The 27,456-nt window shown below is 36.7% G+C and overlaps 1 protein-coding gene across 7 annotated transcripts in view; it reads right to left on the bottom strand.

Moving 5' to 3' along the window:
- Nucleotides 1-381: 381 nt before the first annotated feature.
- Nucleotides 382-27,456, bottom strand: part of LOC147392076 (putative LRR receptor-like serine/threonine-protein kinase At1g53430) — a 126,278-nt gene continuing 99,203 nt past the window's right edge. For 2 of the 7 annotated variants that reach the window (XM_086460078.1, XM_086460077.1), the window contains 13 exons: nt 6,607-6,669; nt 6,437-6,505; nt 5,476-5,535; nt 5,343-5,381; nt 4,958-5,010; nt 3,236-3,603; nt 2,963-3,155; nt 2,750-2,878; nt 2,531-2,649; nt 2,218-2,428; nt 1,896-2,127; nt 1,540-1,690; nt 382-1,128 (listed from right to left, as the gene is read on the bottom strand). In XM_086460078.1, coding sequence (XP_086316204.1) covers nt 835-1,128; nt 1,540-1,690; nt 1,896-2,127; nt 2,218-2,428; nt 2,531-2,649; nt 2,750-2,878; nt 2,963-3,155; nt 3,236-3,603; nt 4,958-5,010; nt 5,343-5,381; nt 5,476-5,535; nt 6,437-6,505; nt 6,607-6,669 — 1,981 coding nt within the window. In that variant the 3' untranslated portion in view covers nt 382-834. The remainder of the gene's footprint in view (nt 1,129-1,539; nt 1,691-1,895; nt 2,128-2,217; nt 2,429-2,530; nt 2,650-2,749; nt 2,879-2,962; nt 3,156-3,235; nt 3,604-4,957; nt 5,011-5,342; nt 5,382-5,475; nt 5,536-6,436; nt 6,506-6,606; nt 6,670-27,456) is intronic. The other 5 variants (XM_086460074.1, XM_086460075.1, XM_086460080.1 and 2 more) reach the window with 3 other exon arrangements.

Raw genomic sequence — 27,456 nt, 5'->3', positions numbered from 1 at the left:
TTCTAGATCCGGACTATTAAAAAAAAAGGTGGTAGGGAAGCAAAACAAAAATAATAAGAGGATATAGAGTCATTAAAGAAGGATTTCAAAATAAAATGGAAGGAGCAACTCCCACGATACTAAATCATCCACACCAAATATCGGCTCATTCCAAAAAATTTAACTTATATAAGACAAAAAATAATTGGGTTGCCCTTATTAATTCGCGGGGTGCTTTTATAATTACCCATCATTCATTTCCATCGAAAATTATTCACCCAAAATTAAGTTCTTTCATCTTTGAAATAAGATAGTGGGTTGCTCCAATTGCTATTACGACAGAGAAGATTGTAGTACAATGAATTATGATCTTGTAATTTAAAATTTGAGTACAATGAATTATGTATGTAATTTAGAATATCAAAACATATTATCTTTTGAATTTATGCTCTTTTCATTATGTGTGATTGAATTAGCAGTTAAAATAATCAAATGGAGTATATTGTGATTGAAAAGGGTAATATGGTCATTTTATCAGCTTTTAGCAGTAACTAACCGACAATATTTTGTGGATACAATATTTAATTTGAATCAGTTCGACACTATTCAAACAGGTAAACAGACAACATTCTCAGCACTTAAATTCAATGCTTATACAATTTCAACAATAATAGTCTTTGAATACTTATTTGTTCAATTTAACAAACGACTGCTTAGGTACCATATATTCTTACGTTACCAATACCAGATACAACAAACAGATATCAAAGCACAAAACAAATACAAGCACAACTAGCTGATACCAAGTGCATATATAACCAAATCAATAGGGAATAGTTTAAGTTCCATCCCACTCTATGCAACAACTCCACCCTTGGAAGTGCTGGGCTTTCCAGTAGAGAGAGAAGGATTATCACGGGGATTGGTTGAGATGGATTGTTTAGCAGCAGAAACCTCCGCTATAGTTTTTTTGCCTTCAAGAATGCTCACCACTTCAGACATTGTAGGTCTGAGCGTAGGGGACTGATCGGTGCACATCATTGCTAATTCCAACATCATGCTTGCTTGATCCTCTGAATAGTCCGGTCCGTCTACAACAGCTCCATCAACCAAATTCAAAAGCTTCCCCTCCTTGCGCAAAACGTAGGCCTGTAGTCTCACACCATAACATAATCAGATTAGTGGTTCATATATCTACAATAATATAGTGAGATGTGCTGTTTTCATATAAGGCAGAGTGACCCCAAGGGGTTGGCCAAGTAGAAAGCCAAGCCTTGATAAGCTCCTCAAGAAGAGTAGGTCAAGTGTTCGAAACCCCACAAAGTAATGAATTCCTTGGGGCCACCCTCCAGGGTCCGGTTGACCCTCGACTCAACCAATTGCATGTAGGACTTTCCGAAGGGGCGGTGCGTGTGGCCATGGGATTAATCTCACCTGAAGGGTGAGGATACCCATGATAAGAAAATATATATATTAGGTAGAGGGGGAGTGAAACTCATTTGCATTAACTTCACAAATCCTGAAGCATGGTTACATATTTTGTTGCTAATAATATAATACCTTGTCCAAAAGGAATTCCGTCTCCTCATTCGGATGCTCAACTGCATTACTCTTCCCGCTAACAATTTCTAGGGTGACGACTCCAAAGCTGTAAACATCTATTTTTTCTGATAATATACCCCGCATTGCATACTCAGGTGCCATGTATCCACTACAAGAGAAAACAAAAATTACAATATAAAATAGATTGGGGAAATATCTAATAACCTAGAAACAATCAAACCATATTAGAAGTATTCATGAATCAAAACTCTTGCATCCAAATTGGGAAGTGATAGTAAGACTTAATTTTCAAAATGAGAGTGATATGCTCGAATGTAAAATTGATGTGGTAAAAAGAGGATTTGTTCACTTACTGTGTTCCGCCAATTTTGGTCATTTGTGTGTTTTCCACGTCATATGCCCTAGCCAATCCGAAATCAGATATCTTTGCATTGAGGTTTCTGTCAAGCAAAACATTACTGGCCTTGATATCCCTATGAATAATCTTCGGTTCTGATTCTCCATGGAGGTAAGCTAAGCCCTTTGCTATTCCAAGGCAAATCTTATACATTGTTTGCCAATTACATACCAAGTTGGATCCTGTACCTGTTGATCACCAAATCTCCACTCATCACGCTTTATGGGAGAAAAAACATGGGGCACCTAAAAAATCCATGAGAGGTTGTTATAGATTACCAAATAAAGCATGGGCGAGGGAATTGTTTTCCATGTACTCATAAATTAGCAAGAGTTGGTCATCTCCTAAACACCAGCCCCAAAGTTGAACAAGATTTTCGTGTTTCAAGGAAGTAAGGAAAGTTACTTCACTCATAAATTCACGAGTTCCTTGTATTGACTTTTGATAAAGTTTCTTCACTGCCAGTACGAGCCCATCTTTCAATTCAGCCTGCATTCATGGGAAACGATGCATTTGGCTAATATATGAAACAAATGAAAAGAAAAAAAAAAAAGGCTAAAAAGATGTAAGCTTCCATAAAAGAAAGAATGCCTTGTATACTGTCGCTGAACCTCCTTTGCCAATCACATTGGCAGGGCTGAAATTTTGAGTAGCATCTGCTAGTTGTTGAAAGGTAATAGAATTTTTTATAAGCTCTGAACCCTGGAGTTCTGTTTCAAGGGAAATGTGTTAAATAAACAAAAATTATCATCAAGTGCATAGTGGGAATGTGAGTGGGTAGCCATATCAGTAAGTGCAAAAAGTTCTCACCATATTTGGGTAATTGTTTACGCCAGCCCATTTTCCAAATGATAGCCAAAATCACAAGAAGTATGACGATTGCAGATATTACAATTGCAGCTATACTTGCAGGAGATAACTTTTTGCCATGTTTAGCGCCTGAATGAAAGGAAAAGGGAAAGTAAGAGATCAAATATCTACGTAACAGACAATAAAAAAAAAATGTCAGAGAGAGACTTCTACCAGAAGTTACAGAAATAGCTGATATAAGAGGTCCATAAAATCCAGGTGGGACGTATATGGACCCTTTGCCAGCCCAGTAGAAGTGGATCTCTAGATGACGGTCTGTGACAGTGGCATTGAATTCCATAGCCGACACATTTTTCCCCTTTGCTTCTTCTTCTTTGATATTGAAATCCTTCAGTACTCTGATACCCTGCAATGAGAACTTTTTATGATAAAGGCACTAGAACAAAGGTATTGTGCCGTTTTTCAATTATAAGGAGATCCTATTACCTGAATATATACATCAAATACACGGGTTCCCAGCATGCTATAGTCATCGTGACCTGTGAATACTATTTCAGCAAAGTGAAGTTTCACTGTGTAATTGCCATTATGTAAACAAAGGCCATGGTAATCGAGTGAGAGAGGAGAACAGCGTGCGGTTGTATATAAAGATGCATCAGGCAAAACATCTCTGCATGACGAGTTCCTTATGTAGTCCTGTGGACTGAAAGATTTTGTAAAGAAGTCTCCTGAAATACTGTAAGCCCAATTCTTATTGGGACTTACGTAGAAAGGTAACGTGCTATTATCTTGTTCATAGTACTTCCCTTCAATGTTTGCACCCTCTCCACCACAATTGATAAACAAGGAAGAATCTGCAAGAAACATGCTTGTCACTGGCTTATTTGTAACTAAATACTTTTTTAATTATTATTATTATAAACGAACAATGAACCTTAAAGAAAACGAGCCCAAAATATTACCTAGCTCGGTATTTGGAAACAACTAGATTTGAAAGGTCCATTCATTCGAATTTGGAGCCCTACAAACTCACTCAAGTTTATTAGCCTTATTTTAGTTGGCTTAGTTGAAGATTGGACAATTATGTTTTAACTTGGGAGGCCCTAGTTATGGTAATGAAAACATTTTAGTAATCACCTATTCTGTCAAGAATGTATTTCCTATGTCAGTCAATAAATTTCATATAAAGTTTTTACTCATTTTTGGTCCCTGGCTAGGTTTTCTAGTGAGATCTATTTTTCATTAAATGGCCTTTTGAACCTCAGATTCCACTACCAATTTTTCTGCATTGACTCTCCAAAACATCTTCGTCACTCTTAATCCAAAGATAATTTGTCTTTTGAGAACTCCATGTAGGTGGGGCAGTCGATCATTCTGGCCAAGACAAGACTATGGCCCTCGTGTCTATTGACCATGTCTCAAGCGAGCTATAGCTAAGATAATAGGGCAATGTAGGACATGTCAGCTAGAAAAACAAAAGAAGCAAAATACGGGTTTGTATACCCCTTCGACAGTGCTACGTTCCACGTGGCAAGACATCAACATGGATTTCGTGCTCGGCCTCCCAAAGACTATTTAGAAGTACATATTTGTGGTAGTGGATCGTTTATCGAAAATGGTTCACTTCATTGCTTGTTCTAAGGCTTCAATGCATCTAACATAGCAAAGATTTTCATTGAGGAAGTAGTTTGTTTACATGGCTTGCCAAAGACCATGGTATTTGATTGGGATGTTTGATTCATGAGTATTTTTGGAAGACACTGTGGCTCATGATGGGCACTAGGCTCCATTTTTCATTTGTGTACCACCCACAAACGGATGGTCAAACTGAGATTGTCAATATCACTAGAAAATTTATTGAGGTGTCTAATAGGAGAGCATGTTAGATTATGTGAATCATTACTGTCCATAGATGAGTTTACATATAATAGCTCCAATAATATAACCACAAGCATGAGTCCATTTTAAGTAGTACATGGCTATAAACTAGGAAGCATGTAGATCTTATACCTATGGCAGTCTCAAATAGGCCTTCATAAGGAAGGAGATTCAGTTAAGACTACACAATTAATGTAATGCAAACAGCATTGTGCTTCCAAATAATACTGTGTGACAGCAATTTTGCTTTGGTAATGTGATTTTTAACAGAAAACTTGGCTGAATGTAAAAATAATCTTTGAGGCATGGATTCTAGAACAATAAACTTACACTTCGATATTTTACCAGGACACTGCTCATTCATGATTTGCAATGGAGAAAATCTACAAAGAGAAGTACATTTATTAAAAGCACTGGCACAATGTGAAAAAAGCCCAAATTTGACGGCTTTGAGCTGTCAAATTTCATAAAATTCGACGGACCAAGAGGTCAAATTGGTGTCGAATTTTTCATTGTCGAATTTTTTTTTTAACGGCCCGAAACTGTCAAATTAATGAAGGATGAGAGAAATTCGACAGCTCTAAGCCGTCAAATCTGGGAACATCAAGAATTTTGGACCGTCAAAATTCATTTTCTAAAATTCATGGGCCTTGGCCCGTCAAATTTTTATGTCGAATTTTCCAATTTTCATTTTCCAAAAAGACTTAGAGCTTACTCAAAAGATTCATTGTGACTGCAGCATGCAAAGTAGTTCCTGAAGAATATGAAGGGGAATTCATATATGACAAATTCATAATAAAATAGAAATTACAAAGCACAAAAGAACATGCTTGATGCATTTTTCTCACATGTATGACTTGTTAGTCGGCTGTGAAGGTATAGTTGTGAAATTATTATACGAAAAATCCCTGCAAGATAACAACTTAATAAAATAATGAAGAAGAAAATAGGAATATTTCTTTATAAAAGTATCACCTGTAAAAGGGAAACTTTACAAAATCACCGTAAACTCTAGTATTCCTTCTATGCAGGAATTGCATATTAAGATATAATAATAGCACAAAAACAAGTGAAATCAACAACACACCAGAGTTGGTGTGGAAGAGAAGTGAAACAAATTTATACAAGTTGAATTTTTAAAAATCAGCTGTTAAAGAGAAGGTATGTAGTAACCCAGCAACTATTGCCACGTAGCATGTAATCACTGGAGATTGCTCAATACAAAATTTTCTCATGCAAGTCACCATGAAAAACTACATTCTTCACGTCAAGTTGGTAAGGACGCCAAGAAAGATAAATAGCAAAGGAATCAAGAAAATACTTAATGGTCTAGATCCATTGGCATTCAACAGTACATTTGTAAAAATAAGTATATCAGTGAGTTCGTGTGACTAGAGTGAAATGCATACATTTCCTTGGTCGCAATTTATTTTGAGCCAACACGAGAAAGAGCTTCTCAAAGAGAGGACAACCGAGTAGCAGATTTTCTTGGAACAACAAGTGTAGATAGATACTCATTATACATAGGAACTTTCTTCCCTAACTTTTGTACTCATTAACAATGAACATATAATAGTTACTTGTCAAAGGAAATAAAAACTCCAATCTACTAAAAATAAATAAATTTTAATAATAAAAACTCCAAACTAATCAGTGGATAACATGCATTAACTAGAGGCAATCTATAGTAAGTCCAACTTGTCAACCTTATCAAAATGCTACAAACACTCCTAAATAACATATAATGAGAATGCTATCCACAAAACTAGAGAGATTGAAATATCAAAAATAAAAATAAAAATTACATACAGATATTTTGCATCTGAACGTGAGACCCACTCAGGGATTCGTCCACTTAAATTATTTCTTGTGAGGTACCTGAACAGAAAACACTCCTCTTTTATCAGTTTTAACTGACTCAACATATGACAAGTAATGATTAATTACAATTACGTGACCTTTTTCCCATAGCCACTTACAAGAAAGTTACATTCTGAAGACTTTTTGGGATTTCTCCTGTCAAATCGTTAAAGCTCAAGTCACTGCAAGAGAAGATACCAAGCATCCAGTAAAAAACCATTATAAAAAAAGATAAACATTTGCAAGAAAAGAGTAATTGGTATTATTGTTGAAAGAGTGAAGCTGATCTGTAAGATCGAAGTTGTAATCAATCAACATCCAAATTCTGATGAGGACATCTGAGATTATGAGCCTTTCCATTGAATGATTAATTAGATTTTATTGCTTTATTTAGTTTTATTCTTATGCGGCTCTGTTTTAGTGAGTATGTTTAGTGTTTAGGCTTATTTTTTTATGTTGTTTTAGTCCATGGTTATAGTATAGACGTTTAGGAACAATTTGGCTACTATATCATGTCTTTCTAGTGAGCTTTCATATGTTGAAAATTCACACGAGATATTACAGGATTGGGACATAGATGACATTTTTTTGTTTTGTTATATTTAAGTTTAATTCTTAGCCAATAGGTCTTGTTATATTGATTAATGACTTATATTAGATTAAAGTTTCGAGTCTTCTATAAATAGTGTAAAGACATTATTATAGATTTTTATTATTATGAGATACTGAATAAAAACTTAAAGGTTTTCTAGAGATTGGATGTGTGGTGTGAACTCATGGCTTTTAGTAATGCAATTTTTGGGTAGAATTTCTTTTCTTAGTGTGATTCAAAGGTAATAATCCTTATTCTTCATCTTCTCCCCTTTATTGATCTTCTCCATTCCTTTTTTTTTCTTGATTTTTTTGTCAATAAATGAAAGCGCCTTCGATCCGCGGGGTGCGCGGATCCGCTTTTGACCCTTGAGGTTTGGGAGTCGCCACCTAGTTATTGTGGTCTAGGAACCAAACTGACTCTAAAATGGATAAAAAGGAACTAATCTACTATAGAAATCTGAATCCGGATATCATGTTACGGGGTTGGAAGGTGTTAGGCACCAACCCCGCCCGGCCAATGCCGGTCTCTACTTATACCAAATATAACTACATCGCTAATGATAAAACCTAGATTTAAAAAATAATAAAAAACCTTACCTTCGATCTGCAAAAGTACTATTCCCTCAGATCTGAAAAACAGTTCCTTGTACCGTACTCCTTGCTTCGCTTTGTCTCCGGATCTGATTTCTGATCTCCGAGGCAAGGTGTCTCTTTCTTGGATCTGGATGCTTTGAATTTGTGGTGAATTTTTGGGGTGTTTTTGAAAGGTTTTTGGGTGTTTTTTAGGCTAAAATCGGAGTAGGGGTGTTAGGGAAGGAGTTGTGGCTCCAAAATAAGAGTTTTGGAGGGGTTGTGGGGGCTTCTTCACCTACTTTTTCTAGGGTTTTTTCTTTGATACGAAAATAGGGTGTGGAGGCTCCTATTTATAAAGTTTTTAGAAGCATTTAGGGTTTGATTAGGGTTTCTTTTAGGGTTTCAATTAGGGTTTTGATTTAGTCTTTAGGATTTTAGGGTTTTGACTTTAGTCTTATGAGATTGACTTGATTAGTTTTAGATTAGGGTTTGGATTTAGGGTTTTGACCTTAGTCTTATGAGATTGACTTGATTAATTTAGATTAGGATTTTGATTTAGGGTTTTGACCTTAGTCTTATGAGATTGACTCGATTAGTACCTTGACTTCAGTCTTGCTTGATTGACTTTAATTTTGACTTCAGTCTCACTTGATTGACTTTAATACCTTGACTTCAGTCTTGCTTGATTTACTTTTAATTTTTGGAGAACCCCCTTCTATTATATCTTTAATTCTTTGGACCCCCAAATGGAGGGGTCCTTAAAGAAATATCCCACGAACCCTCAACAATTTTGCCTGAGAGTCCAATTAATCGATTTTTTAGGTTCAACTTTTTAAATTAATTTCATTAATGTTTCACTTTAATTATTTAATGTTTTATTTATTAATTTCGAATTTTTTAATTATGAAAATTGTGAAATTACCGTTTTGCCCTCGGAGAGGATTTTTTACGTTTTAAGTCATTTTTCAATGTTCCAGGATGTTTTGGAATCAGTTTTTCGTAAGGAATTCAATGGGAATGTTGGTTTTTGTCATTTATGAAGTTTTTTATATGAAATGATCGTGAACTTTATGAGGGGTATTTTCGTAATTTTGTCAAATTTTGTGAAAATTGGCGAAGTGGTTTACTTGGTTTCGATTTGTTGTTTTATGTGTTTGAACGGATTTTCCTAAGCGTAATGTAGGCTCTAAGGTTGTTTTGAGGTTAGGGGTATTTTGATAATTTAATCATTTTTAGTGATTTTTATCGTGAAGCTTCTTTTTGGTTTGCAAGATGATGATTTCTATGTTTCTGGGGTCGTGTTTTCCTAGCGTAGCGTGGTTTCTAAGTTTTGTCAGTTTGAGATACCTCATCCGGATTTCTGAAACATATCTGGTAACAAAATAAAGCATTGGAATAGACATCCATCATTGGGAACCTTTGCGATCGGGTTGACGACTTGATTAATCAGGCGGATGCAAAAATGGGGTGTCTACAGATGCCCCTCTTTGGCAGAGGGTTGAAGCAAACTAGATAGCAAATCTATTTTGGTAGATTAGTGCGATATCCGAATGCCAAAGCTAGTGACAGTTCATTTTGCAGCCTGATTTAACAATTCGTCGGGGTATTCGGATCATTGAGGGTAAAGCTCTCCCCGAATTAAAAGATTGTCAGGTCCTTGAGCGAGAGCTCTCACTGACAGTGTCAGATCCTTGAATTTTAGAGAATTCTCCCTGACTAAAAAGTGCAAGTGTGTGCACTGTGTGAAATTGAGTAAAATCTGAGTAAAACAAAATTCGAGAAAATTTGAATGATATTTGAGACAAATCTGAGCAAAAGTTGGGAGAAAGTTAAATGTCCTACTCTACCTACTCTAGGTGAAAGAGTAATAAATTTATATTTTTTTTGAGAGGCTTATTCTACCTACTCAGAGTGAAAGAGTAATGCACTAAATTTTTTTTTTGGGAATTTCTACTCTACCTACCTGGAGTGAAAGAGTAATGAACTATTTTTGTTTTTTTTTTTTGGAAGTTCTACTCTACCTACTCGGAGTGAAAGAGTAATGAACTAAGCTTTTTAGAAGTCCTACTCTATCTGCCTAGGGTGAAAGAGTAATGAACTAATTTTTTAGGAGTCCTACTCTACCTGCCCAGGGTGAAAGAGTAATGAACTAATTTTTTGTTTGGAAAGTTCTACTCTACTCTACCTACTCGGAGTGAAAGAGTAATGAACTAAATTTTTTTGGAAAGTTCTACTCTACCTACCCAGAGTGAAAGAGTAATGAACTAAGCTTTTTAGAAGTCTTACTCTACCTGCCCAGGGTGAAAGAGTAATGAACTAATTTTTTTTTGGGAAGTTCTACTCTACCTACTCGGAGTGAAAGAGTAATGAACTAATTTTTTAGGAGTCCTACTCTACCTGCCCAGGGTGAAAGAGTAATGAACTAATTTTTTTTTTAAAGTTCTACTCTACCTACTCGGAGTGAAAGAGTAATGAACCAAGCTTTTTGAGAGTCCTACTCTACCTGCCCAGGGTGAAAGAGTAATGAACTAATTATTTTGGGAAGTTCTACTCTACCTACTCGGAGTGAAAGAGTAATGAACTAATTGTTTTGGGAATCCTACTCTACCTGCCCAGGGTGAAAAAGTAATGAATTAATTATTTTGGGAAGTTCTACTCTACCTACTCGGAGTGAAAGAGTAATGAACTAATTGTTTTGGGAGTCCTACTCTACCTGCCCAGGGTGAAAGAGTAATGAACTAAATTTTTTTTTTTGGAAGTTCTACTCTACCTACTCGGAGTGAAAGAGTAATGAACTAATTGTTTTGGGAGTCCTACTCTACCTGCCCAGGGTGAAAGAGTAATGCACTAAATTTTTTTTTTGGGAAGTTCTACTCTACCTACCTGGAGTGAAAGAGTAATGAACTATTTTTGTTTGGGAAGTCCTACTCTACCTGCCCAGGGTGAAAGAGTAATGAACTAAATTTTTTTTGGAAGTTCTACTCTACCTACTCGGAGTGAAAGAGTAATGAACTAATTTTTTCTTTTTTAGGAAGTTCTATTCTACCTGCCCAGGGTGCAAGAATAATGAACTAAGCTTTGAAGGAACAAACGGGGGATTAACCTCGCATTTGATTTTTTTTTTTTTTTTTTTTTTTTTTAATAAAAAGTTGGATTTTATGAAGGTCCGGTAAACATTTTAACTCTCTTTGAATTTGAGGAGTTTTCAAAATTGTTATCAAGAGGGTAACCTTTAATTCAAAGTTAACCTTATCCTTTGGGGTTGAAATTGACCAGGCATCAGAACAAAAATGCCCCTAGTTTGACAAGGAATATTGTACTGGGGATAATTGAACATAATTTGAAAATACATGCCCCTAGTGTAAGGGGGAAACTGTACTCTTTAGAAAAAAGGAAGTGCCCTTGTTATGAAAGTTTGAAATCCTTGATTACCGCAAGCGCAATAAAGGTTTAACTTTTAATTTTGATTTTTTATATTGAAGATTTTGAGTCAAGCTCAAAGAAATTGGAACAAAATATTTCTTTCTGAAATTCATCATAGAATTTGTTCTTTCTCCCCGTCGGTTCGCTTAGGGACATGAAACTCTTCAGATCAATCATAGACGAGATACTTGTATCCACTGAGTCTATATTTGGTTCAAACTGGGTATTGAAACTTGATCATTCGAACTTCTGATATTTCGGCTCGGGCTACCTTTTCAGCTTCTCAACGGAGATTTTCTTTTATTTTTTGATAGCTCTAAGTTTTGCCTAGATTGCCTATCCAGGTTTTCAATCTAGCGAGCATGCTCTAGCTTTTGCCTAGATCGCCTTTTTAGGTTTTCGATCTAGCGAGCTCTTTTCTTTTTTTCTTTGCTCTGATTGTTGTCAAAGTTGTCCTTTCAGATTTTCAACCTTGCGAGCTTGCCTTAATTTTTGCCTAAGTCGCCCTTTTCGGGTTTTCAACTTAGCAGGCTTCATCATTTTTTATCTTTTTCTTCTCCTCTAAACTTCTGGAGTTGCTGTCTGATCATGCTTTGCTATCTTCCTTGACTTCTCGTACGGTACTTAGGAGGACTTTTATAGGTAGGCTTGGGACTAGGCATAAAACGAAAGGGATTTTGAGGCTCAAAAACCCAAATGCCCCTTGTGTGGCATTTCATTTGAACTTTTTTTTTTTTTTTTTTTTTTTTATTCTTTTGAATTTTTTCTTTTTAGATTTTTTCTTCATCGGGGAATCTATTTTTTATTTTGGTGTGGTAAGGCCTGAAGTAACTTCTCAAGTTGCCTACGTACCCCAAATTTTTGGGATCAGACCAAAACGTAGTTCGGATTTTTCCCTCCCCTAGGTTAGGTGATCAGGCTAAGAAATAAAAGGCACAATTTTCTCTTTTTGAACAGGCTGCAAAGGGGTTGAGAAAGGAGATAAAGAATTAGGTAATAGGAAAATTGATTCGGCCAAAAATGGCCTCCTTAAATGTAGTACCGTTTGATTTGGTCAAGGTTGGTTGATTCTGGTAACTCGATTCCATCATGATCTTGAAGCCTGACAGCTTTTCCTGGTAGTATCTCCTTGATGATGTACGGACCTCCCCAATTTGGTTTGAACTTCCCTCTAGGGTCAAAGATAAGTGCCCGATTCTCTTTTAGTACTAAATCCCCGACTTGTAAATGACGAACCTTGATCTTTTTATCAAATGCACGGGCAACTCTTCTTTGATAAGCTTGCACGTGATATAGGGCTTTAACTCATTTTCTTCGATCAAATTTATTTCTTCATACTGTTGACGAACCCAATCTGTTTCTAACAAATGATTTTTCAACAAGACCCTGAGAGACAAAATTTTCATTTCAACTAGCAAGACTGCTTCCATGCCATACACTAAGGAGTAGGGAGTAGCTCCACTAGATGATCGAATTGAAGTTCGATATGTCCATAGCGTGAATGATAATTTTTCTGACCAATCTCGATGTGATTGACACATTTTCCTGATGATAGTCTTGAGACTCTTACTAACTGCTTCAACCGTTCCATTGATCTGAGGACGGTAGGGGGATGATTTGTACTTCCGGATCTTCAACTTTAAACATAGAGTAATGATTTATGCTTTGAAGTACGACCCATTATCAGAGATCAGTTCAACAGGTACCCCCATATCGATTGATAATATGTGATTTGAAACTCAAGATGTAGTAAGGATAGTGCTGATACATTTTATAACATCTTCTTTGATTCCATCAATATAAATGAGTATCTATTCCATGTTGAACAACACCCAAGCTTGTACCTAACATACCCTCATATGATCACATGAACAAGTCTTTTGAAATTTCTGAGTAAATTCATTATCCTCTCGTGTTCCTCTAGGGATAAGATGGTTTCTATTTGAATCTCTTTAGGAATTTATTTCTGTTCCGAGGTCAATGACCTTTGCTTTCTTGAGCCCGACTCTTATCTTCTTGTTCAGGAGAAAAATATATCTTTGAAGCTAGATTATTAGTTAATTCTTTAATGCGCTTGAGGTATTCAAAAAATTTCTTTATTCAATCAAATTTAGATGGGGCGACTGACACCATTGCAGACTCGAAAAACTAACTTGACTAGAACAAAATAAGAAATAAAAAGACAGACTTGATTACTGAATTGATAGAAAGAACTGGACTCAAGACTCATAAACAACTAAAGACAATTACCCACAATGGGCTTGATTACAAATTGAGGACTAGAGAAACTATTTCCAAGCGATTGGACTGAGTCTTCAGATTCTTTGCATTCTTCAGACTTACTTCTTCTCTCTTGGCCAAGACTGCATTTGGTGGTGAAAACCTCATTAGGGACCATCACTTTGGTAAGAGGAGGGCTAGGAGGTTTATGATTGACTGATTGGATGAGAAGGATTGGGTCAAACGAGAGTTGAGTATTGGATACCATGTTCAAAGTCTGAGGAGGTTGATAACTGGGTAGAGGGTTGGTAGTAACATTCGGCTGCTCAGGGGCAGGGACAGTAACTTTTTTGGCGTCGATGAGGTCTTGAACTGTATGACGAAGAGCGACACAACGATCAGTAAGATGACCAGGATTTTGGTGAAACTCACAAAATAAGTTGGGATTGTGAGAAGTGGGGAATGGATTTGGTAAAGGTCGAGGTTGGAGAGGTGCAATGAGCCCTTTACTTAATAGTTTTTGAAAGACAATGCTCAAAGGCATACCAAGATTGGTGAATTTCCTACGCGGTCGAGGTTGATTAACTTGGTTACTAGGCAAGATAGTAGATTGGACGGGTGTAGTAGTCGTATGGGCTACATAGGCGTGATCAGCGCTAGACTTGGAATTGGTGAAAGGCTTTTTGAACTTGTTGTCCGAAGGATTTGAAAGGATTCCGGAAGCAAAAGCATCTTCCAATTGGCTACCAGCTTGTAATAGAGACTCGAATGTAGGAAGGTATTGGGAGACTAGATGTCGGGCATACCCTTGCGAGAGGTTTTTTAAGATAATAGCCACTTGTTCTTTCTCTGAAGGTCTATCCCACATTTGTGCAGCCTTGGCCCTCCAACGACCGATGAAGTCAGTAAATGTTTCCCCATTCTTCTGTTTGGTTGACTCCAAGTCCCTTCTTGAGGTCTCAATCTCGGTACTGTACTTGTACTGATGCCAGAAAGCCTTTGACTTGCTCTCCCAGGTGCCCACAATAACTGGATCTTGAGACATTAGCCAGCGTAGTGCTGATCCTGATAAAGTTCTCTGAAACAACAATGTCATATGTTCATCGCTAAGTCCCATAGTACGCATGTTAGTAACATACACCTTAAGATGTGTTTTTGCACACCCTATACCACTAAACTTATCCATTTCCGGCATTACAAACTTATCTGGCAAATGAATTCTGGGAATGCGGTTCAAAGCTTCAATGCCTACTGCAATTTCATCGATACCCTTTATACTCTTCATAGCTGATTCTAACTGAGACATTTTGTTAGCTAACATTGGGTTCTCATCAACATATTCTTCATCTCCGTCGAGTTCAAAGACTTCACGTGGGCGTCTCTCTTCTACCTTCTTTCCATTTGGATCATTTAGGGGATTGCCCGTTGATTCCGAGGTCTGTTCTAACATTTCCACTTTGCCTTTTATACTGTTGATATCGTTGGCAAAGGTTGCCAAGATCTTACGGATCTCTGTAAGTTCAGATTCTGAAGCCATCTCTGTTTGCTGACTTGGTACTATAGCTCGTTCTAACCGACTGGACCTACGACTCCAACTAGGAGGTGGACGCTTGAGTTTGGGCGCAATGATAATCCTGAAAACCCCATCAAAGGTGGATTACTAGTTACGGACCCTAAACTTTTAATAGAGGTTTCTCTTGATAGCATGGGTTAAGTTAACCCCTAGATTCAAAATCTCTAATCAATGAAATATTTCGATCAAGAAATATTACATGAATATGATTTACTGATCTTGTTAAGTATGAAATATTCAGTCCATTGAATTAAACTAGCTAATGCAAGGTGATTGGGACCATGTTCCCATTTGAGTTTGGGTCGGTTCGACCCAATGGATTTGAATATTTCACTTGCATCACTTCATCGAATATTTTTAAGCCAATTAGTTCAACCGGTCCATATGTTGATCCATAAGATCCATTTACCAGTGGTACTAATTGGTTTAACTTGATATTGACCAGTATGTCTCGTCAATTAAGTTTATTGGGTTGGACCGATATTGCGAGTTTGATTGAAGTAGTGTGGACCGGTCCACCCACTTACCTTTTGGTTGGATTAAATAAAGCAACCCGGGAACACCCACGATAAGTTCGAGTCGTGACCTACTAGGAAGGTTTCTAGACTCTAAGCTTACTACGTGCAATACATTTTTATCTGGCCACCCTTGCCCAAGCACACCTATATACCTTTCGATACGTGGTGACTTGGTTTGATATACCGTATAGGTGATAATCTAAAACCTCAATTCACTTCTCTGAAGCAAAAAACAGCCAGTTTGATCTCCAGTTGAGAGGTGGCGCACAATGCTGAGCAAGGGCCCACTTAAATACCTCTCGTCTAGAATAGACGCTGTCTATCCCCCTCGTACAGTAGGGTACAGCGAGACAAGATCTTGCTTAGGCACCGGTTTTGACCAAGAAGTGCAATTGATATACTTAGACTATCTTTTATACCTACGGGTACGAGTCAAGGGTTGTAGCTTTCATAAATAGTTTGGCATCCCACGAGGGGACCGACCACGTACTAGTACTACGTTGGCAATCGGGACATGTGACTGTGTGGCTCACAATAGGTCAAAGGCTCAGGTCGCTCCAGCCTGGGTGCATCAACATACTTCTCAGAATCACCTGATCAGATGGTATTGATGCCCCCAGTTTGATATACCCTAAGGTACGTGACTGGAGTTGTGAGTTTCATGAATGACGTCGCGTCTCCGAAGAGATCGGGCCACGCACTAGTGCCACGTTGGCTAAATGGGACGTGTAAGTGAGTAAAGCGGTAAACGTGCATGTGGTGTGTGCAAAACAGGGTGGGGTGTGCCCGGGGCCTTTTTAGATAAATGGGTCCATAGGCTTGATCGAAGCACAACATATATTCAAGCATTAATGACATTAAGTATAGATCATACCAATCAAATTATCAAAGATTGAATAAATGCATATGACAAGAGCAAGCATAACACATTAAATCAATAGCATCAAACGGCAAAGGAAGAATTGATCATGATCAAATATACACATATCATGGTAAATCAATCAATGAATATAACATGGAATAACTGATCTAATCCAATATTGAAACAAGCACACAATTTTTTAATCCAAATCAAATGGATTTTTTTTTTTATGATCTAATCAAAGGTGATTTTGGGGTGACCCAAAATAATTTGAAACTTCAAAGAAAAATTGAGGATAGAATGGTAATTGTGGAGTAATGATGAATCTTTTTTATTTTTTCAAAAAAAATGAACAATACCAATTTTTTATGATCCAAACAAAAATCACTTTGGGTGAGGACCAAACTAGCTTGACTAACATAATAAGATTTCAAAATTACTAAGGGTCATTATGCCACGTGGGTCATCATGTCAACAATCCAATGTCACAATCTTATAGATTTTGATTGAAAAAATTTGGATCCGACTATAAAATTTACATTATATTTTTTAGCTTTGATCCAAGATTTTGAAAATGAGTGACTATGAAATCAAATTTTAAATCAAGATTCAAAAATAAAAATCAATTTTTAAGAATTTTCTCAAATATTTTTTCTTTTTAAAATTCTTAGATTTTCATCCGCCACAAGCACGTGGCATTGAATCACTCGAGTACCACGTGATGAAGTCAATGACACTTTTGTTTTTTTTTTTTTTTTTTAAATATCCAAATAACAATAAATATGCCAAACAAATTTTCAAAAAATAATTTTTTTTTAAAAAATGTGTTGTTGCCACGTGGGGAGGTCAAAGACCGTTAGCAAGATTTGAAATCTTACTAAATTGGTGAGGATAGCCTCACCTTTTTGCTATGTTTTTTCTGTTTGCTACCAACACCCACAACCCACGTTTTTTTATATTACTACCACCACAAAAACTCACACAACTCAATTTCCTGGTCCTTTCTTAATATGCTACCAGCACATCACTTATTTGTTGCTGCCAAACAAGCAACACTTACAACAAATCCCTTTTATTTTTCATTTATTTAAGTGTTGCTATGCTCTTTGTAACATCAAACAGCAAAATAGAAATTACAGCAAAAACAATTCTTCATCTTTCATTGGAGGTGCTGAATGGATCAACCTCTTGGCAGCGTATTTCTCTGATTTAAACTAATAAAACATCATATAAGTGGTTACCAATCCTATACAGCGTCAAAACTCGCATCCCTTCTTCTCAACAAATGTTAGACAGAATTAAAAACCCAATTTTCTCTCAAAATCTCCAAACCTCCATCTCTCCAACAAACCACATAATCTCTATTAAACGTCATTCCATCAAAGAAAACGACAATAGTGACCAAGTAGAAAACCAGATCCAACGATTTTCTAATTTTTAGCGAGAAAAAGAAATCGTTCTACTAAAGAAAAAGAATCTGAGATTTTGAATGAAATATTGCACCACCGTATTTTGAGATCTCGGAATGAAGATCACAGCTAGAATGAATTGGATTTTTTTTATCTTGAAGCGTAACAGGCAACGTGAAAGAGACGGCCAGAGAGAGAGAGTAAGAGAGAGATGGTGTATTTGGTTGGGTGTTGTAAAACAGAGGTGATGGAGGACATTAATGGCTGGCTTGGTTGACAAAGGAGATGAAGTGCAGGTGATGATGGACTGATCAGTAGGCAAATCTTTATTTTCTGTTCTTTCTCCTTTTTTTTGTTTTATTTTTCTAAACGATTTAGATTGAGAGGGAGAGAGAGAGGGAGAGAAGAAGGAGAGAGACGTTCTCTCTCTTTCTTGCTGTTTTTTTTTTTTTTTGTTAAAACACATTTGGGGAAGAAGATAATAAAAGAAATAATAAAAAAAATAAAAAAGACCTAACAGCGCACCACCTTTAAGGGTTCGGCAATTAAAAACGTATTTCTGTTAGAGGCACACCACCTTGAAAAATATGTGTTGCTGTTGGCAGAAACTCAAAAACAACCTAACCTTCTTTTCTTTTCTTTTATTTCTTTTACTTGCTTGCTGTCACACGCCCACATGCCATAAAAAACACTTTTTAAAAAAAAAAACGTATTACTACCAAAAACAGTTTGACACCCCCTAAATTTTTTTCAAAATACAAATCGACACTAGAAGAAAGAAAAAAACAAAATAATGGAAATTTGAAAAAGAAAATGCTATCGCCAAAAGATAGATCGGCGAAAAAATAAATAAATAAATAAATAAATAAAAATAAAAAAAAAGAAAACATTTAAAAAAAAATTAAAAATAAACTTCGTGATCCGACAACCGTTATCCTATCTTCAATAAAACCTTCCATCTTGAAATCTCATATTATTTAGGGTCACCCTAAATGAACTTGATTAAATCACAAGGATAATATACCGAATCAAAGTGTTCAAAATCAAATCAAATGATGTTAATAGAGGCTAATACAAGATATCTCAAATAAAAATGGGTTATCAACCATTCTCATTTTCATGTCTTTAACCCCCCGATATCCTGCATTATTTTGGGTAATCCTGCATTATTTAGGGTCATCCCAAATGACCCTAAATCAAATAATATTCCACAATAACATGCTCAAAACTTAATCCAAATCATACCAAGAGAATGTAACACAATCCAAAAATATAAATAAATAAATAAAATAAATAAACGAATCAAATAAACAACACAGAAAATAAAAAAAAACAGGTCTAAATAGCAATGTTCCCATACTTGGGGTTTTTCAAGTTTGATCCTCAATAGTCCCCAGCGGAGTCGCCACTGAAAGCGCCCTCGATCCGCGGGGTGCGCGGATCCGCTTTTGACCCTTGAGGTTTGGGAGTCGCCACCTAGTTATTGTGGTCTAGGAACCAAACTGACTCTAAAATGGATAAAAAGGAACTAATCTACTATAGAAATCTGAATCCGGAGATCATGTTACGGGGTCGGAAGGTGTTAGGCACCAACCCCGCCCGGCCAATGCCGGTCTCTACTTATACCAAATATAACTACATCGCTAATGATAAAACCTAGATTTAAAAAATAATAAAAAACCTTACCTTCGATCTGCAAAAGTACTATTCCCTCAGATCTGAAAAACAGTTCCTTGTACCGTACTCCTTGCTTCGCTTTGTCTCCGGATCTGATTTCTGATCTCCGAGGCAAGGTGTCTCTTTCTTGGATCTGGATGCTTTGAATTTGTGGTGGATTTTTGGGGTGTTTTTGAAAGGTTTTTGGGTGTTTTTTAGGCTAAAATCGGAGTAGGGGTGTTAGGGAAGGAGTTGAGGCTCCAAAATAAGGGTTTTGGAGGGGTTGTGGGGGCTTCTTCACCTACTTTTTCTAGGGTTTTTTCTTTGATACGAAAATAGGGTGTGGAGGCTCCTATTTATAAAGTTTTTAGAAGTATTTAGGGTTTGATTAGGGTTTCTTTTAGGGTTTCAATTAGGGTTTTGACTTAGTCTTTAGGATTTTAGGGTTTTGACTTTAGTCTTATGAGATTGACTTGATTAGTTTTAGATTAGGGTTTGGATTTAGGGTTTTGACCTTAGTCTTATGAGATTGACTTGATTAATTGAAAGCGCCCTCGATCCGCGGGGTGCGCGGATCCGCTTTTGACCCTTGAGGTTTGGGAGTCGCCACCTAGTTATTGTGGTCTAGGAACCATACTGACTCTAACATGGATAAAAAGAACTAATCTACCATAAAAAATCTGAATTCGGGGATCAAGTTACGGGGTTGGAAGGTGTTAGGCACCAACCCCGCCCGGCCAAAGCCGATCTCTACTAAATTCCCAAGTAAATTACATTGCTAAAACCTAGATAAAAAAATAAATAAAAATAAAAATTTACCTTTCCGATGGCAAGGACTTGGTTCCCTCAGATCTGACAAAAAGAGCTCCTTGTACCGTGCTCCCTTGCTTCGTTCTGTTTCCGGATTTGACTTCGGATCTCCGAGGCAAGGTATCTCCTTGTTTTTGAATCTGAACCCTTCAAGTTCGTTGTGGATTTGGGGGTGTTTTTAGAAAGCTTTTGGGTGTTTTCTAGACTAAAATTGAAGGAGGGATGTTAGCTAAGGAGTTGGGGCTCCAAAACTAGGGTTTATGGGGGGCTAGGGGAGCTTCTAGACCTACTTCTCTTAGGGTTTATGATTTTATACGAAAATAGGGTGTGAGCACCTCTATTTATAGATGTTTTTAGGGGTTGATTTGGATAGAGTTAGTGTTTAATTAGAGATCTTTTAATTAGAGTTGTGTTTTAGTTAAAATTGTTTTAGGTAGAATTGTGTTTTAATTAGAATTGTTTTAGGTAGAATCATGTTTTAATTCAAATTGTTTTAGGTAGAATTGTTTTTAAGTTAGAACTCTATTAGATAGAGTTATTATTTAATTAGAATTCTATTATGACTTTTGGTCTTATTTGATTGACTTTTAATGTTTTGACTTTAGTCTTAATTGATTGACTTTTAATATCTTGACTTCAGTCTTGCTTAATTGACTTTAATTTTGACTTCAGTCTCACTTAATTGACTTTAATACCTTGACTTCAGTCTTGCTTGATTTACTTTTAATTTTTGGAGAACCCTCTTCCATTATTTCTTTAATTCTTTGGACCCCCAAATGGAGGGGTCCTTAAAGAAATATCCCACGAACCCTCAACGATTTTGCCTGAGAGCCCGATTAATCGATTTTTTAGGTTTAAATTTTTAAATTAATTTTATTAATGTTTAAATTTAATTATTTAATGTTTTATTTATTAATTTCGAATTTTTTAATTATGAAAATTGTGAAATTACCGTTTTACCCCCGGAGAGGACTTTTCACGTTTTAAGTCAGTTTTTAATGTTCCAGGATGTTTTAGAATCAGTTTTTTGTAAGGAATTCAATGAGAATGTTGGTTTGTGTCATTTATGAAAATTTTTTGTGTGAAATGGTTGTGAACTTTATGAGGGGCATTTTCGTAATTTTGTCAAATTCTGTTAAAATTGGCGAAATGATTTATTTGGTTTCGATTTGTTATTTTATGTGTTCGAATGGGTTTTCCTAAGCGTAACGTAGGCTCTAAGGTTGTTTTGAGGTTAGGGGTATTTTGGTAATTTGTTCAATTTTTAGTGATTTTTATCGTGAAGCTTCTTTTTGGTCTGCAAGATGATGATTTCTATGTTTCTGGGGTTGTGTTTTCCTAGCGTAGCGTGGTTTCTAAGGTTTTTTCAGTTCGAGATACCTCATCCGGATTTCTGAAACATATCTGGTAACAAAATAAAGCAACGGAATACACATCCATCATTGGGAATCATTGCGATCGGGTTGACGAGTTGATTAATCAGGCGAGTGCAAAAATGGGGTGTCTACAGATGCCCATCTTTGGCAGAGGGTTGAAGCAAACTAGATAGCAAATCTATTTTGGTAGATAGTGCGATATCCGAATGCCAAAGCTAGTGACAGTTCATTTTGCAGCCTGATTTAGCAATTCGTCAGGGTGTTCGGATCCTTGAGCGTAAAACTCTCCTCGAACTAAAAGGTTGTCAGGTCCTCAAGCATGAGCTTTCACTGACGATGTCAGATCCTCGAATTTTAGAAGATTCTCCCTGACTGATGCAAAAGTGCACGTGTGTGCAATGGTGTGATGCTGTGTGAAACTAAGTAAAAATGTGCCAGGTCCTAGAGATCTTCTCTCACTGACAATAATGATTCAAAATTGAGATGCACTTATGCAACGAAAACAATCATAGCAAGGTTTAACAAAGGTAATTGGAGTTATAACATTGTAGGAACTGCGTTAAATCCTATTTGAAATTCTTTTTAGAGTTTGAAAAAGTTTGAGTCTCATTTATCGGACTGGAGCCTATTGTAGCCAAGCTTCTCAGGCTAAGGAACTTAAACAATCCTATTAATTCAATATGATTTCAAACAAAGTTGGAGTCTCGTTTCTCGGACTCTTGCTAAGGTTTGCAGGAACTTAAACAATCCTATTAAAATTGAAGTCTCGTTTCTCGAACTCGAACTAAGGTTAATAGGCACTTCAAAAAAGCCTATGATTCAAAACGTTGGAGTCTCATTTCTCGGACTCGAACTTAGGTTTATAGGCACTTCAAAAAGCCTATATATTATTCAAAAAGTTGGAGTCTCGTTTCTCGGACTCGAACTTAGGTTTGTAGGCACTTCAAAAAGCCTATTCATTCTAAAAGTTGGAGTCTCATTTCTCGGACTCGAACTTAGGTTTGTAGGCACTTCAAAAAGCCTATTCATTCTATGATTCAAAAATTGGAGTCTCGTTTCTCGGACTCGAACTTAGGTTTGTAGGCACTTCAAAAAGCCTATTCATTCTATGATTCAAAAAGTTGGAGTCTCGTTTCTCGGACTCGAACTTAGGTTTGTAGGCACTTCAAAAAGCCTATTCATTTTATGATTCAACAAGTTGGAGTCTCGTTTCTCGGACTCGAACTTAGGTTTGTAGGCACTTCAAAAAGCATATTCATTCTATGATTCAACAAGTTGGAGTCTCGTTTCTCGGACTCGAACTTAGGTTTGTAGGCACTTCAAAAAGCCTATTCATTCTATGATTCAACAAGTTGGAGTCTCGTTTCTCGGACTCGAACTTAGGTTTGTAGGCACTTCAAAAAGCCTATTCATTCTATGATTCAACAAGTTGGAGTCTCGTTTCTCGGACTCGAACTTAGGTTTATAGGCACTTCAAAAAGCCTATTCATTCTATGATTCAACAAGTTGGAGTCTCGTTTCTCGGACTCGAACTTAGGTTTATAGGCACTTCAACAAGCCCATTCATTCTATGATTCAAAAAAGTTGGAGTCTCGTTTCTCGGACTTGAACTTACTAAGCCACGTTTCTCGGGCTTAGATTTATAGGAACTTAAACAATCCTATTAATTGATTATATGATTCAAAATCGAGCTCAAAGTTTGAAAGATCAGGCCTTTATTGGCTTATCATGTATCTGGATTCGTAATTATCATTGGGTTTCGCCGGACTTTTAAGCTTTTGTATGATTTTCTTTTTATCATGTGATTAAGAACAAAAACTTTGGAATTAAATGACCTTCAAAAATGCCCCTAGTTTCAAGGTTGGCTTTAATTGGGACTTGACTACGAGACTGATGGAATGGATTACGCTTGAAAAATATGGACTCTGATGTATGATAGATAGAAGAACTGACATTCTCTTAAATTTAAGACTCTTAAGATTATCATATGTGCAATAAAGAATTGATCATTTTCTTTCGAATTTCTTTTGAAAAATGCTTGAGCTGGACTTAAAAAATCTTGATAAATATTAGAATAAAAGATCTTCCTCTTCAAAGTGGTTGATGATTCTACATCTTCCATTACCGAACACTTGAACAAGTAAACATACTTTTGAAGATCCTACAATGTTCAAGATGACTTCTGATTTTTTTCGACTTCAATATTGTCTTTGTCGGATGTGAGCTCTTGGCTAAAAGACAAATATCGTGGCTTGAATGGTTCTGCAGTTTCTGCACAAGCTTCCTTCTGAATTTTTCTTCTTGACGGGACCTTTCCTCCCATTTGATGATGCCCTAATTTTTGCCTAGATCGCCTCTTCAGGTTTTCAATCTAGCGGGCTTTGCTCTTTCTTTTTCTGATGATACCTTGATTTTTGCCTAGGTCGCCTTTTCAGGTTTTCAACCTAACAGGCTTTCTTTTTTATGGTTATGCCCTAAATTTTGCCTAAGCCGCCTTTTCAGGTTTTCGACTTAGCGGGCTTCTCTTTTTTTTCTTGATGATCTTGTGTAACCAAATCGACAATTTCTCAGTTTCCTGCACCTTAACCGAGTCAATTAGCCTTCAGGAGGACTTAATAGGTGGGCTTAGGATATGGTTTAGAAAGAAAAGATATAAGGCTCAACTTCCCAAAATGCCCCTAGTTTGATATTCTCTCTTTTCTATCAATTATTTTGATTTTTTTTTCTAAATGCCCCTAGTTTGGCATTCTTTTCTTTTTGTCAATTCTTTTGATTCTTTTTTCTAATGCCCTTAGTTTGGCATTCTTTTCTTTTGAACATTTCAATAGTAGATTTTTCTTTTGGATGACATTTTCCTTAAGAGAATACATTTTTCTTTTAATGACCGGGCCTGAAGTAACTTCTCAGGTTGCCTACGTACCCCAAATATTTTTTTCCTTTTGGGATCAGGTCAAAACGTAGTTCATACTAAGATTCCCTCCCAAGGTTGGTTGGTGTGGTTTAGAAAGAAATAGGCTATTTGATTTTTTTAGAGGCTGCAAGGGGCTAAAGAAGGTTTTCTTTTTCTTGGTAAGACAGGAAAATGGTTCAACCAAAGAAGGCCTCCTTTTGTGAATGCTGCTTAACTTGGTCAAAATTTTAGGAATTCGATATCTGGATTACTCTGTCAACTAAGATTTTCTTTTAGAGAATGAATATTCTTCAGTCTTCTTCTGAGAAGGAGTAATCTTCAATCTTCTTCTACGGAGTTGAGTGATACTGAGTTCTTTGTATTTGACATTGACTCGTTCAACTATTTCCAAACTTCAAAAGAAATCTCATATTCTTTTATGAATGAGAACTTTCTTCACTTGAGTGAAAAACATGGTAGATCCACTTGTAAGTCTTAGCATCTTTGTTGATGCTTTCAGCTATATCATCTTTGACTTTGAAATCACTCTTGACTTGATCTATGTTTTTGTGTAATTCATCCATATATCCTTATGAGATCATGCAAGAAATATTGTTGAATTTCTCAAGTAAGTTTACTATTCTCTCATGTTCTCTTGAGGATAATATATCACCAATTTGCACTTCTTGAGTGTACTCTTTAATTCCAATATTTATCAAATTTGATTAGTGAGCTTTAAGTCATTTCTCATGTTAGATTTTATGTTCACATCATTATTGCACACATGATAATCAAAAGCTTCTTTATTAGAATAAAAAAGAACACAAACTGACAAACCTTACTAAAACCCAAAAATAAAGATGGCTAACTGAATTCAAAGACTGACGCAATTGAAGCTAAAAAAAACTAAGAAAACTTAAAAGACGACATCATTATGAATAGAGGGACACAAATCTAGAGTCTATGCCACTTCGGTTATCTTCGATGGATGACTTGAACTTGCCTGCTTTTACTATCTCTTCATATTTTGATTCAAGCTTCTGTCATATGCGCGACAATCCGTTGTTTCAATAATTTCCCTGTTCTTCAGTTCTGTCGCTGCCTTAGGGTAGTTGTGCTCATTCTAGCATGGAGCGAATGCACTGTTAAGACCCATTGGGTGAATGAAGGAAATTGGATCAATTGATTCGGGTTTGGATATGGATATTAGGTTCAGAGTAGGAGGGGGTTGATTTTGAAAAGTAGGCAAAGGGTTAGTCTTAACATTTGGAGTAGTAGGAGTGGGTATGGTGACTTTTCCTTGCTCAATAAGGTCTTGGATAGCATGTCTGAGAGTAATACACCTGTCAAGAACATGACCAGGCATTTGATGGAATTCACAGAATTGCCCATTATCCATGTTTGGAGGAAGAGGATTAGGCAAATGCTTAGGTTGTAAAGGCGTCAACAATCCCCTTTTCATCAATTTTTGATAAGCAACACTAAGGGACATTCCAAGATTGGCAAACTGTCTTCTAGGCTTAGTTTGTGAAGGTTGAGTAGCTTGAGGAGATAGTGCGAAGGAGGTGTTGGCCACTTGTAAGGAATTGACATTAGGCTTGAAATGTTTGGGTTTTGACTCAGACGAGTTACCAAAAAGTCCCGAAGAGTAGGCATCCTCAACTTGATTTCCAGCCTCAAGGAGGGATTGAAAAGTAGGAAGGTACTGAGGCATCAAGTACTTGGCATAATTTGGAGTGAGATTCCTGAGGATAATCTTAACTTGTTCCTTCTCTTGAGGTCGGTCCCACAGTTGAGCGGCTTTAGCTCTCCATCGAGCAATGAACTCAGTGAAAGTTTCCCCAGGTTTTTGTTTAGTAGTTTCTAAATCTCTTCTTGTGAGTTCAATATCCGTGTTGAATGAATATCGACCAATAAACTCTTTCATCAATTCATGCCATGTTCTTACCCGAGATGAGTCCAATGACATTAACCAGCGTAGTGCAGGACCTGTCAGGGTTCTTTGAAAAAGTTGAGCCATCTGTTCTTCATTTAGACCCTGAGATTGCATTATGCCGACATATACTTTTAAGTGAGTCCTAGGGCATCCAATACCGTCAAACTTCTCCATATCTGGCATTGTGAACTTTTCTGGTAGACGGACCGTGGGAAACAAGGTCATTGACCCTAATCCAAGAGTAAGATCATCAGGGTCTTTGATGTTCTTCAAAGCAGTTTCAACTTGAGTTATTCGATGAGCTAGGACAGGGTCAACATGTAACTGATCATCTTCTTGGTTTTCAACGAGGTCAAACACATCTTGAGGTTCTATAGCTTTATCTTTTCCCTTTTCAATTTTCAGGGATTCAATTTGTGTTTGGACAGAGGCAATAATCTGTGCTTGAAAAGATTCTAAAATCTGACGGAGCGCAGCTTCATCCATGGTACTCGTTCCTTTTTGTGGCAATGGTACTCTAGAAAGACGACTCTTTTCACGTACCCAAAGTGGTACAGATGGAGGTTTAGAACGTTTAGGACCAATTATCACCTGATTGGAAGTAAACCAAGGTTAACCATTGACTCTAAAGGTTTGACTCTTAACCACATGATTAAAGTTTTGATATAAAATAGCCCAAGTCTGACGGAAAATCGAATCCAAATGCACCATAAGTCTATAGTGACCAAGAAAGTGAGAAAGGTTAGATGCGGGTCTACCCCTGATTAGGATTGAACCTTTGATCAGATAAATTAATTTGATCTTAAGATCGAATCTTTCTAGATAAAGTGGTCTGGATCTTTAAAAATGAAACCAATTAGTCCAACTGATTTGGTATTGATCAGTTTGATCAATTTGTCCATTGGGTCAACTGGTTTAAGTGATTCAAATTAATCGGTACATTTCACCGATTGGGTAGGACCGATATTGCGGGTTTTGTTTGATTATTCTGGATCGGTCCGCCCACCTACCTGTTGGTTGGATTGAATAAAGCAACCCAGGAACACCCATAGTCAATTCGGGTCGTGACCTATAGGAAGGCTTCTAGACTCTAGGTTTACTACGTGCAATGCATTTTTTTATCTAGCCA

The sequence above is a fragment of the Akebia trifoliata genome, chromosome 11, assembly GCF_017979445.1.
Source record: "Akebia trifoliata isolate Shusen 1 chromosome 11, ASM1797944v1, whole genome shotgun sequence".
Classification (NCBI taxonomy): domain Eukaryota; kingdom Viridiplantae; phylum Streptophyta; class Magnoliopsida; order Ranunculales; family Lardizabalaceae; genus Akebia; species Akebia trifoliata.
This window is presented reverse-complemented; position numbering and strand designations above follow the sequence as displayed.